At 39.1% G+C, this 13,147-nt stretch overlaps 1 protein-coding gene across 1 annotated transcript in view; it reads right to left on the reverse strand.

Moving 5' to 3' along the window:
* ERICH6 (glutamate rich 6) overlaps positions 1 to 12,896 on the reverse strand; it is a 35,083-nt gene extending 22,187 nt beyond the window's left edge. The window contains exons 1-7 of the mRNA XM_075200553.1: positions 12,795 to 12,896; positions 10,213 to 10,297; positions 2,875 to 2,954; positions 1,165 to 1,230; positions 1,034 to 1,092; positions 820 to 945; positions 456 to 557 (exon numbers count right to left, since the gene is read on the reverse strand). Of these exons, the coding sequence (XP_075056654.1) occupies positions 456 to 557; positions 820 to 945; positions 1,034 to 1,092; positions 1,165 to 1,230; positions 2,875 to 2,954; positions 10,213 to 10,297; positions 12,795 to 12,825 (549 nt within the window). The 5' untranslated portion in view covers positions 12,826 to 12,896. The remainder of the gene's footprint in view (positions 1 to 455; positions 558 to 819; positions 946 to 1,033; positions 1,093 to 1,164; positions 1,231 to 2,874; positions 2,955 to 10,212; positions 10,298 to 12,794) is intronic.
* Between the last annotated feature and the right edge of the window lie 251 nt (positions 12,897 to 13,147).

The following is a 13,147-nucleotide window of genomic DNA, read 5'->3' on the forward strand; positions in this document are numbered from 1 at the left end:
TTTAGAAGGTCGCTGCCCTGTGAGGAGGGAGTGAAGAATTTGTTTTATCTGGATTTGTGCCTTGTATTATATACATTATCATTACATATACCACAATAGTATTTGTAGCATTCTAGATACACCATTTTATATGACCACAGCGCCAGGTTATCTCCTTTTTTTAACTGTTTCCATTCACATCAGTCCTAGCTCCAGTGGAGCTTACACTACATCAGGCACACAAGCATTCATCAGAGCCAATCAGAAGCCAGCTAACCTACCAACATGCTTTTGGACCATGGGAGGAAACTGGAGCACCCAGAGAAATCCACACAAGTAGAAGATATAAACTCCACACAGATAGCACCATGGTGGAATCGAACCCAAGGCCCTATCACTGTGAGGCAGCAATGTTAACCACTATGCCACTCATGCTTAGTTTCAGATTGGTCCATTAAGACGTAAACAATTTTTACCTCTTCAGAAAATGTGTTGTCTTTGGTATATTCTAAAGGAAACAGCTTCAATGGTTTTCCACAGAATTCACACAGGTTCTTCTCAGACTGTTCCCTTAGGGTCTAATGCAGGAGAGAAGTATATTCCACAGAATAATATAGACAATTACATCTTTTACATATTATATGTTGTTAATACAATTTGAAATCACTTATTTACTAAATTATAGCATTGTTGGAATATTTTGAATTGGATGAATACTTCTGCAATATAGATGAGGATTTTACTGCAATTAACTGTCACAACCTGACAGATGCTACTTAATGAAATATATACTATTTTCTGAAATAAGCAATATATACCGATATCACTGTAATACCACACCTGCATTATTGCCAGTAGCCGCTGGTTTTCAGAGGATTCTCTCTTGTATGCCAGGATAGTGGGCGGGCCAACGCTAGACAAAGTTTTCATATGTTTCTCAAAATATGTGTTGTAAGCAGAAGAGAACTACAAAAAAAACATAAAAACATTATTATTTGTTTCTTTTTTGAGCCAGTCATGTGACATATGAAAGAGGAAGGTGAAATCACGTTACCTCCATGTCACATAGAATGCTTAGGTCACTCAGGTCTTCTGATAAACAGGAGTACAAATCTGCAAGCAAAGCATAACATGAATGCAGACAATGGAATACTTCTTAAATACAAATACAAAATTCTTCCTTACCTTCCTCTTGATCAGTCAAGGCAGGAAGCTCTGTAGTAGGAGTGACACTTTTTGGAGTCTGGGACACTGAAAGGAAAATGCGTGATTACCTTGCTACAAAAAATGTCACCAATTATGTCACTATTACTACCCTCAGTGGCTTACATGCAGTTCAGACCGCATTGCAAAGAACTGTTCAATGAAACAGGTCAGACAATCAAATTATATCATGGAAAGGAGAAAAGAGAGTGCGTTTTTCTTGAAGCACTCTAATGCCTGTAGTATTAAGTTAAAATTTCAGTCTTTATTATAATCTCTTACAATCAAGACAAACATATTGAAAATTCTTTATATTCCAATTAAAGAAACTTGTAGCGAAATATTAAAATGTGAATATCAATTAGTGACCAAAATTAAATACAGTTAAAATAGGCAGTACTATGCTACCTAGCTGTGACACTGTTCCCAAAAAAATAAATCTCAATTAAATAAATATGATTCTTCCTTTTATTAATTATTATGTATAAATACAAATGTATTGTTCAGACACCTTTTTAAATAAGTCAATCCATGACCCCTAATATCTCAATCTTACTCCAGATTCTACAGATTCCCTCAGAATTCAAATCAATATACCCACACCTACATAGTTGGTGTTCTCATGTGTTCCATTGCAATCCTGTGAAGATAGAGCTATTCCTCATTTATTTTATATTTTTGTTCCAAGAGCAATAGATGCTCTTCGGTTTATACCCTTCTGCGCTTACTCATTGCCGCTTGTGGATGATCTCCCAGACATCAGCTGTCCACACTTCTGCACCTACCAATTCTCAGGCGGTAGTTGACTTCACACTCACATCAGCTGGCCACACATCTGCACCTACCAATTTTTGGTCGGTGGAAGACCTCTACAAATGAGTTGGTAACACATCTACACCAACCAATTCCTGGTCGGAGGGTGATAACCCACAAATGAGCTGGCTAAACCTCTGCACCTACCAATTCCTGGATGGTGGATGAGCTCCCATACATGAACTGTCCACACATCTGCATTTACCTATTCTCGGTTGGTTGTTGACTTAACACACGTCAGCTGGCCAAACATATGCACCTACCAATTATTGCTTGGTTGGTGGATGAGCTCCCACACGTGAACTTAGCATACATATGCACCTACCATTTCCAAGTCAGTGGATGACCTCCCACAAATGAGTTGGCCACACATCTGCACCTACTAATTCCTGGTTGGTGGATGACCTTCAGAAATCAATTGGCCGTACATCTACACCAACCAATTCCTGGTTGAAGGTGATCTCCCAAACACGAGCTGATAGGGGCCTTTGTCAGTCTGACTTTCTATGTTTCTGTTTTTTACACAGTGGAGGCAGCCAAACCAATATTTATAAACTTTCGATCAATTAATTAGGAACCAGTGACTGGAGTCAATGCCTGCTTATTATAATAAATGTAAGTGCTTGATGTAAAAGTTATGTGTTTTTTCCAGTTAAGTAGAACTTTAACATGCTTTATCCATGCAGAGAGTGCTGCACTTGATATAGTTTAAGACATGTTAGGTAATACTACCACACACAGGTTATATAATATATAATACTGACTAATCCACTGCTCCACAGACAGTGGGAAAACATTCATAATACAGGTTAGAAAAGAGAATGTAAACACAAACATGAAAACAAAGGGTTTTTATTAGAAAATAAAATAACATCTCACCATATTTCTGAATTCCGTGATCATGAAGCCAACTTGTGTCAGTCTGTAGAGCGACTGAGATTCCTAAAGATGGATCAACTCTAACAAGGCATAAAGTACACAGTTTAGCAGTCTTGCAAACATATCAACATGTCTTAAAACTTACCATAGTATATAGCTCTTAGCGCCCCCAGAGAGTTTTTAATAGCAAAACAAAAAAGACAGTTGTCAGCGCTTAACCTTCATACTGCATATCTGTGTGTATCTAGCAAAATGATAACATGAGGTATTAGTTTTCTTTCTCAGGTTTTGTTCCAAAATATTGCCTTATTGTCATAGCAGCTGTCCATCAAGCCTATTTAAGGCACATTTGGGTGTGGCTCACAAGCCAGTCCTTGCTAGATGTAAACCCTATACCTGGGAGGTGAGTGCATCTGATTTTAATTGCATTTTAATGGTGTTTAAAGCATATAGGTCAGTGTAGGACCTGCATATAATGAGGTGCCCTTGACGCTGGGATGCAGGCTTAAATGTTTTGATCAAAATATGAACTTATCATCATAATCATCATTTATTTATATAGCGCCAACATATTCCATAGCGCTTTACAATTTAATACCTCATGTTCTCATTTTGCTAGATACACACAGATATGCAGATTAAAGGATAAGCGCTGACAACTGTCTTTTTGTTTTTAATACATATATGGGCATTTATAATGCCACGCAGCTGGTACCACATACAATATGGGATATACTGAGCACGGGCTTATTGCCATGCAGCTGGTACAATATATAATATGGGCATAGTCTGGTGTGGCACAAAATACAAGCTGTAGATGGCAAAAAAAACCAGGACAAAACATTTATATTCTTGCTACCATAGTACATAGAACTTGTACACACAGAAGTCAGAAAACAACACTAGTTGATGGAGCCTTGTACTTTGCCCATGTTGTAACGGCGCGTCTCAAATCTTCCCTGAAGCACAGTGTACTATGTATGTTATGTATGTTATGACCAGTCCCACAGAACTCCATTGTATTTTTAACAAACCTCAAAGCTTCTGAGAGCTGCAATCAACATTCAAATTTATGCAAAACAGAGCAAAAATACATCTTCTCAGAATGTGTATGTGTACAGCTCCATTTAGTAGGCTTCAAGAAGACGAGTGAAACACTTAAGTGCTAGGTTAAATTCCTACCAGGGCCCTCTCTGCGGGGAGTCTGTATGTTCTCTTTCTTTGCTTGAGTTTCCTCCAGCTGCTCCAGTTTCCTCCCACAGTTCAAAAACATACTGGCTGCAGACAAAATGTACCCTAGTGTCTGTGTGTTGTAGGGAATTTAGTGTATGCTCCAATGGGGCAGGGACTGATGATAACATATTCTCTCTACAGCGCTGTGTAATGTTATTGATACTACATAAGTAAACGATAATAATAATTATGGTCTGTGATTATTTGAACTAGATATGTTCATTTTGTGATTTCTCATCACTTAACGTAAGTGGTCAGTTTGACTGTTGCTTACTTCAAGTCAATAGAGAATTGACAAGGCGAGCAAGAGGACAATCGTTACCTCCAGAAAGGGGAGGGCTGGCCGAGGGGTCAAGACCTGACTGCAGCCTATTAGAAACATTTTAAAGGAAAAAAAATGCAGGTGGCTTAGTGACCCAGCCCAAGGTAGCCCACTATAAGACCAGTTCTGGGGGCATGTGCCCCCTGCCCCCAGAAAACTCCCCTGAGAGGTGGTGCTGACAGGAAGGAGGAGCTTCCATTGATAGCATCCAATACCTAATTTAGTTGTGTGACACATCCTGGCTTACTAGTTGCACTGTACATTTCCATTAATTTGGAGCAATTGTAATGGTACCATGGGCCAATTATTTGCACAACCCCACTGACATTTTGCCATGCCCCCTTGTTAAGGTTTGTAGCTAGTACTGTGTACAGTCAACGCTGCAGTTGTCACTGAAGATTACAATGTTGTTTATTAAACCACACTGTATTTCTATATTACATTGCACAAATGTTTGACATTGTATTTGTATTTGCTGTACAGCCGAGTGCAAGCTCTCTGTTATCATTTACTGCAAAAGGAGGCTAAAGAAGGAAGCAAACATCGTCCTTCAATGGAATTACTAACGGAACACTGCTATAAGTAGGAAAATATCTTCTCCAGATTATCACAACTTTATCTCACATAACCTGATTATGTTTACATATATATTTGTGGACATTTTTAATAGCTCTATTAGATAATAGATTGCTTTGTAGGTTTAGTGGCCCTCTAAGTGATTGCGGAGTCTGTGCATCAAACTAATTTCCACTGAAAAGATGTGGAAACGACTGTTTCCGCATCTTTTTGGTATATTTGCTATGCATTCACTGCCTAACGTAGGAGATTTCACAGAAATCTCCTCCGTTTAGGCAAATACCGTGCAGCATGCAGTCCCCGTAGATTACTATGGGGACTGCGATCCAACTATTTTCTTGCTTTCTCTTCCTTTGCCTTATTCTACTGCAATACAAACAAATACATGTGTGCATAAATTAATTTCAACTATTTTCTTGAAGAAATGGTACAAAGAACTGCAAAGGTGCCAATATTCTTGGCCACAACTGTATCTTCAGAGCTCTGGTCCATAATCAATTCTTTATATTGCTGGAGGAACCAGACAGCAAAATGATGAACATTTTTAAAATACACACTTATGGCAGCTTGTTAGTGTATTGGAAATTATATCAAATGTTATTAGTTTTACTTCAAACATGATCATTATGTACACACAAAAATATACACAGCTTTATGCTTACTGTAAACATGGGTCACACATGCATCATCAAAGCATATTTCATCTAAATCCCAGTGTTATTATCAGTGTTTGAAATGGAAATATAGAAGTGGTGGTATGGAAAACGTAATGGGAATGTAAGTGAGTGGAATTTGATAGTTTTGACAGTTTTTACAATGAAGGCGGTAGGAGAAGTGGCGGTACGGCATATCCCCATATACACCCCTCTCCCACCACTGGATATTAATACATGTAAGGAATATGTGAATGAATTATTATCATTACTATTACAATATATTTATAAATCATCAGCATATTATGAAACACTGTACACTGAAAGGATTATGATGATAACGATACAAATAAATTACATAAAAATGAAGATAAAGATGCCCTAAATGAGCTAATAGCTAATGAGCTAAGAAATGTGAGGAGCAATTGATGCGTATGGTAGCGGAATAACACTTATAGTTGCTGGAGAGGACAGTGTGTGTGGTTACTGTAAGGCAGCAGCATTATCAGTCACCAATACTAAAGCCTAAAGCGGCCATTGGTAATTGGCATTTCTGTGCAGATGGGTTATAGTTAAATCTGGATTAATGCTATATGCACATTTTTTTAAATCCGGGATGGCAAGTGCAGAAATCCTACTTTTACTAGGATGTAGGAACAAAAACCCATGTTTTACAGGACCTTGCATTGTCAGCTGTGCCTTTACCATAATGTGGAATGTTTACCCTATATAATTAAAAATATACAGTAAACATGTATTTTTGTAGTTAGTTACCATGTAAACCAGGCACATATGAATAATAGATTGTATTGCTGAAATTAGTTCATATAGCTGCTGCTTGTCTCCAAAGCAGCTGACATGACTAGCACACAATAAAATTGCAGATTAGCGTGATTTATTTTATTCTAGACAGAAAACACCTTTTTTATTATAATGTGTGTTTCCCTGTATTGTGCTCCTCTATACTGTATGCTATAGCAGCCATTTATGCAAAGTCCTATGTTCTTATATACTGAAAAGTATCAGGATAGTGTATCGACTTATATACATGCACTGACCTTGCAACATTTCAAACACTGTACAGTAGGTGAATGTAAACATAATATGTATCTTAGTGCACAATGATATGAAAGAAAAAAAGGCTTATTTTCTTTTGTATATTTACATAGCTTGGTATCACATGGCAGTACAGAAGGGCATATGCTACCATAGCCTCAGTTCTGTGTACAGCATACACTCTTTGTACTGGGCAAGGGCCAAATAAGAATTTGTCTGTAACATGATGCAAGTGTCATTGTAAAGACAGAGGAGACACCGTTGCTACTACTGACCAGAAGTCAGGGCAGCAACACCTCACATGAAAAAGGAGCTCTCCACCATATAGCCCCAGAAGTGAAGAGGATGGAGTGGAAAAACAAATTGACACTGGCTCCCTGTGTCCTCTAAAATCCAATTAAAATTACTCGCCCATACCTACAAAGCCCTCAACATCGCCACCCCTTCATACATATCAAATCCGATATCAAAATATTGTCCCTCCTGCTCTTAGAGCTACCTCTGATCTGCTCCTTGTTTCGTCTCTGGTAACCACCTTTCAATCGCGCCTACAAGACTTCTCCTGTGCTGCTTCCCACTCATGGAATTCCCTACCGTGCTCAATCAGACTTTCCCACAGCCTTCAATTCTTTAGACGTTGTAAAAAAAACCATCTCTTTGTTAACGCTTACCTTATCCCTGATGATACTATTCACTCTAATACACCCTCACAGCTGTCCCAATCTCCACTGTAAGCCACACTTGCTCCTCTTGTTTCAGCTGTGCCCTCTTCCACTTAAAATGTAAGCTCTTTAATGAGCAGGGTCCTCCATACCCTTTGTTTTCATGTCTGCATTTATTTTGTCTACCTTGTACGTTCCTGTTTTATGTATGTCTGGTTTTCCCTACAGTATGTTGCTGCAGAGCTCTGGGGCGTCTTACATAATTATTATTATTATCGTAGATGTGTATCTTGTCTGTGTAGGGTTCTGCCGCAGGCCAGAGTCCTCCCAAGGCATTGTTAGTGAGGAGGAGTGGCCCCAAAAAGTCTAAGATAAGTATGATCATCTGTGTTTCCAGAAAGTACTTGGCTTGAAGGAAGTGAGTGATCTGTAAATATTGCAAATAATACAAGTCATGAATGACAAACATGTTTATCTTGGTTTGTAAATATATCAGAGACAATTCCAATTATTACTGGTGTGAATACAGGATTTGCTACTTAAAGGGATTTTCCACTGTAAAAACCACTAATACCGCTTTCATACTGCCGCTCAGGCAAGATCCCGGGTATATGAACCCAGGATATTGGCGGGGGACAGAGGCTTCCACGGAGAGAAATTCCTGGGTAGACCCTGTTCATACTAAACACGGGTCTGCCTGGGTCTACATGGCAAAATCACAAGAGGGGCTCTGATTGGCTCCTCTTGTGATGTGGTTTGTTTGTTTTTTTTCAACTTTATAAGTGTGTTTGGTGAGACCCAAGTTGAAAAACCCGGGTCTCACCATTCATAGTGCAGAAGACCTTGGTCGGACACGGGAATTACCCCACCAAAAGTCCCGGGACTAAATCCCGGGGTTTCAGACCCGGGATTTTTCACTATCCCCATTCATACTGCGCCCAAACCCGGGTCGTCTGGCTTCTTCTGGCAAACACCAGGGTTTTTCATGCAGTATGAATGAGGTATAAATAACCTCCCTCCCTTACCAATAACAGTACAATGATGGGAGTTTCTCCAACGGAACCCACCCTATGGTCAGTATTAAATAGGGTACTGGCACTTACATGTTACGTTGGATCAACACCTTCAAAGCTGATCAGCGGAGGTCCCGTGTGTTTTAAGAGCTGAAACCCTGCTAAATACAGTATATTGGGGGCCACAGAGGTAGGATTCCCACTGAAGTTCTCTGCTGAAACCGCCCATTTGAAGAAAGAGAAACACGACAGCCGACGCATGCGCGTGCAGATAAACAAAGTTACCCATTTGTTTACCACTGTGGGGTACAATTTGTCTGATTTCTGCACTAAAGGACTTATTGTGACTCTTCGTTATAGAAGCCACTAATATTTGTGAAGTACCAATACAATTCCTTGTCTCATCAGGACTGCTATAAGGCATACTATAGGATCTTTATACCCTCTATTTGTTTGGAAATTCTAGTCAACCCATGTTTATTGTATACAACAAGTGGCTTTTGTCCTTTAAGGACAATTTATTGTTTGGATATTCTGACAATATTATGTGCAAAATGGTATTCTGCCGTGACAAGCATTTTTTTTAAATGAATTCTGTTACAAATGTTAATATTTTAAATAAATTGTTTATTTTAGCAGCGCTCCTCTGTATTTCTTTATTTTTTCTTTTTGTGATACAACTATTAACAGGCCCAGTACCTGTTTAGTAGGGGAGCTGCAGATAATATAGGTACCTATTAATAGTCTATCAGTGCCTGGTTTTATTATTGGTTTTTTTCTATATTACAGTTAATGAATGTTATTTAGTAAAACTGAATTTTTAAGTGGAAAACACCTTTATAGGTCAATAAAACTAAAAGTACAAGTCATTCGAAGATATCTATGTAAAAGTTCCCATACTTTGACAGAGCTTGAGATATTTTGCATTGCATTAATATGTGCTGCATATCTGAGTACAAATTATTGTTCTTCTGTTACCAGTCATTTCAGGCTGAAGAGCGGCTGGTCGCATTATCCATCAATGTGCATTACTGGACAGGAAGTCTGCTGTGTGTAAGAATATATCTCCCTTCACATCTTAAATATCTTCAGTTCTGGAAAGTTTCTAAAACTTTTACATATAATGGTGAATATTTTAGTAGTTCTTTATAAAAGGCAACTTATTTTGTCCTACCTCCACTCCCACATATCTATGTATATGGAATATATAGAATCTACACTTAGTCCTGCAAATCGCAAGGTCCAGTATTGTCCTTTATAGTACAGACTGATGAAAATAACTGTGATGGATACACCATACCTCCCAACATTTGGAGTTCCGAAAGAGGGACAAATAAGCCACGCCCCCCAGTCGAGCCCAATCACCACCCACAAACTTCCTGTTTCCACAGTTCGCGCATGCGCAGTAGCGTTTTTTGGACAGACGTCCTGCCCCACTTCCTCTTAGACCACCTGGGAAACTGGTTGCTATGGAAACGGAGTGCAGCGCTCTGATACCGGGACAAATTGTAAGTCGGGTGGGACAGCGGGATAGTCCACTGAAATTAGGACTGTCCCGCTGGAATCGGGACACTTGGGAGGTATGATACACCAAAATTGGAAAGGTTGAAAGGGTGAGTATTTTGGGCATCAATACACCAAGTCCCTCTAATTAGTAACAATTGCTGGCATTCAGTAAACGTCAAGGCTGAGTCACAGTATTTCAGATGTGTCTGGTTTTAAATTGTAACCCTACTTGTAAGTAAGATATTACATATTCTAAAGCATATTTTACAGAAGAAAAGAGCATTGGTACAGAATAATAAAGTAATATGTTTTCTTACTCAGAATGGCTTGTCTTTTGTTCTGTAGCTGAGGAACTTTCCTCTCTTCTTACTGACATAATTACTCTAGGAAAACGTGCTGCTCCTGAAAAAAAGAGCTACATTACATCCACGGAAAACACATATTTTAGGATTATGTTTCCTGAATAAAATTTACAGCCCAAGCCCTGTATAATTCTCAGATACCTCCATTCACCCATGGTGGTTTGTAAACAAATGTATGCATGCATACTAGTATAAAGAAACAAAAAATTGGCAAACATGTTAATGATGATGTGACTGGATCACTGATAAATAACTTCTGGTATGAATTTATTTAAAGGAAATAGCGCAGGCCGCTTATTTATTTAATTGCATATGCACTTATTTTTTGTATTGTATATATTCTGAGACAGGAAATTGTTATTTCTAAGACCAGGGTAGAAACAGTTTTTTCCTGTTTTCACCTCACTAAAGGATATGCCTTATTTCTGATGCATATATCTGATACAATAGGCCTTTGTGGATGGAGGTCTTGGGTGTATTGGGATGTATTTTGTATGGAAGTGTCATTGTTTGGGATTTATAAGGTTGCTAGTGAAAACCTCCAATTAGGCATATGTGGAAGGGAGTCTGATAGCAGGAAGTGCTAACGAAGTTTTGTAATGAAGTGTCATGCCTGCTCTGGCCAAAGGCCCAGCAGGGGGTTGTTACTGTGTGGCCTTTTGTCCAGAGTGAATTTCATAGATAAGCGCACATTTTGTTAGCTTTGCAATGCATGTAAATCCATGTTTGTGTAAATAGAGTACATCCTGATGCTAAAAATAGCCTGTGTCTGAAATGTATAAAAGGCACTAGCTTGTATTTGAAATGTGTTGTTCTGATTTCAACATTTGACCTGATCACTGGTACCACTAACCAGTGTGAGCAAATAAACATCTTGCTTCAAAGACCTGCTTGGAAGCATCTTCAATATTACTGTATTCCTCTGACCTGCAGATTAGACCCTAAAACTAATCCGTTCTCTGGCTGCCTGAGGTTTGGACCCAAGCTTTTCCAGTACCACCGCTCTGCCTGCTACCCAGCAGCCCTTGCCAGTGTGATAGGCCAGGGGGGGATCCATCCACAGCAACCCTGATCTATCGTGAGAGGTCAGGGGTACCAGCTCCGATACACCAGCAACGAGGTACGCTAGCAGTGTCAACTACCCAGAAGAAACTCGGTTCTGGATGTCGGTATTGGAGTCCAGTGGTGGCAGCCTTTGTAAGTCCCTCCTACTGCGGCAAGAGGGTGCATTTGGGATAACGAAAGGGAACGGTGGCAAAGTAAGCCCAGCCGGTTCCCAGCAACAACAGACAGGGTGGCATAAGCGGTCACAGATGATAATACATTTTCTGCTAAATGTTCAGGTACACTTGGTACTCTCAGTTCTGGAAATATAAAGATTTTTTTTTTACACTATTTTCCAACCAAGAAACTGCCATATGTGCTGATGGTCAAAATATGCGATATAAAACCCAAATGGGCATATTTGTGCTTCTGTAAATTACTTTGCAATTAATACTAATTATTCAGGGTTCCTCTGACTATTGTATATATACCCGCAGAGTTACCCCAGGCACATTTAAAGGCTACAGCAGATCAGGGTTGGAATTACTGCTGTCCTAATGATGGCAACTTCAACAAGACCTGTGCCAAGAGGGCTTAGCTATAGCAGCTATGTTGGAAAGAGTATTAAATGAGTGTTCTAAACATGGACACAGTTGCCATTTTTTTTGTCCCTCAAAATGGTCTCATTATTCTGTATTGACCAACTGAATGCTAGATGTAGTTTTTACCCTGTATTATTTTTCTCTATGCATTATAATTATTTTCAATAGGGATAGAGATCTTCAGCTTTGTGCTCTTCTCCACCCTCCTAGTGCTAATAGTGTCCTAGTTGCATGAGACTGGTCTGAACTGTCAGAGAGAGAAAAAATAGCAATGGAGAATAATCAATCGGTTATTAAATTGTAAAAATATTGTTTTATAATATTTGAAATGTGTATTCTACATAGATGTTCTTGGCTCAGCAGCAGGGTCCCTGGAAATGATTTTAGAAATGTTGACCACTATGCATTGGTGAGGTCGTTTACTTAGGGACATGATTTTTGCAGAATTACCAACGTATAGAATTATTCATGCATTTAATTAAAACAATTTCTGCTATTTGGATCATTTACATCCAAGTTGCAGATTTACATGCTTTACTGAACAGTCACATAAGAATAAAAAGAGATTTAAGCTATTTTAATTGTACTTGTATTAAACGTAAGCAGGTATTGGCAGAAGATAGCGGATACACCCTGACCAACCTCCTTTTGGCGTCACAGGTGCTGAGGAGCTGTTAGCTGCCAGAATGTTAGTGGGGCTGTCACAGCCCGGCTGTGACCCGTGGCACGATCGGAACTGACTCCTATATTAATCAAGTTGGAAGACAGTGGTCAAACAGTATCAATTATTCAGCGAGTCCTATTGTAATTTTTCTATCGTTGTGTAATATACCTGGTTGTATCTGACATCATGCACTGTTGGAACATATCGTAAATGATAATTTGACTTACTAGGCTCCAGAGCTTCCCCTGCACCGTCCATGCTGCGGCTTGTTGACAATCGGTCTCCCAGGCAACGTCCGCACGCTGCATAGAAGAAGCTGGCCCTAGATTTTAACCCTTTGTGTCCTGGAGGAATGTGTAAACCAGTTACTGCTGTAATTCGGATTGAGTATAGAAATACATCGTGGTGGCAGAGCTGTGTTCTGTATGGGCAGTAAAAGTGTGCTCTATCTCGTGTTTCCGTGTTTCTTTAGGAAGTAGTTGTATAAGTAGTCGTAAATATATATTTTTTTGTTTGATGTATGTATGATGTAACTATGTAAGTGTGGTGGATAATTCTACAATAAGCAATTTGTGGATTT

Source organism: Mixophyes fleayi, chromosome 3 (genome assembly GCF_038048845.1).
Source record: "Mixophyes fleayi isolate aMixFle1 chromosome 3, aMixFle1.hap1, whole genome shotgun sequence".
Taxonomy (NCBI): domain Eukaryota; kingdom Metazoa; phylum Chordata; class Amphibia; order Anura; family Limnodynastidae; genus Mixophyes; species Mixophyes fleayi.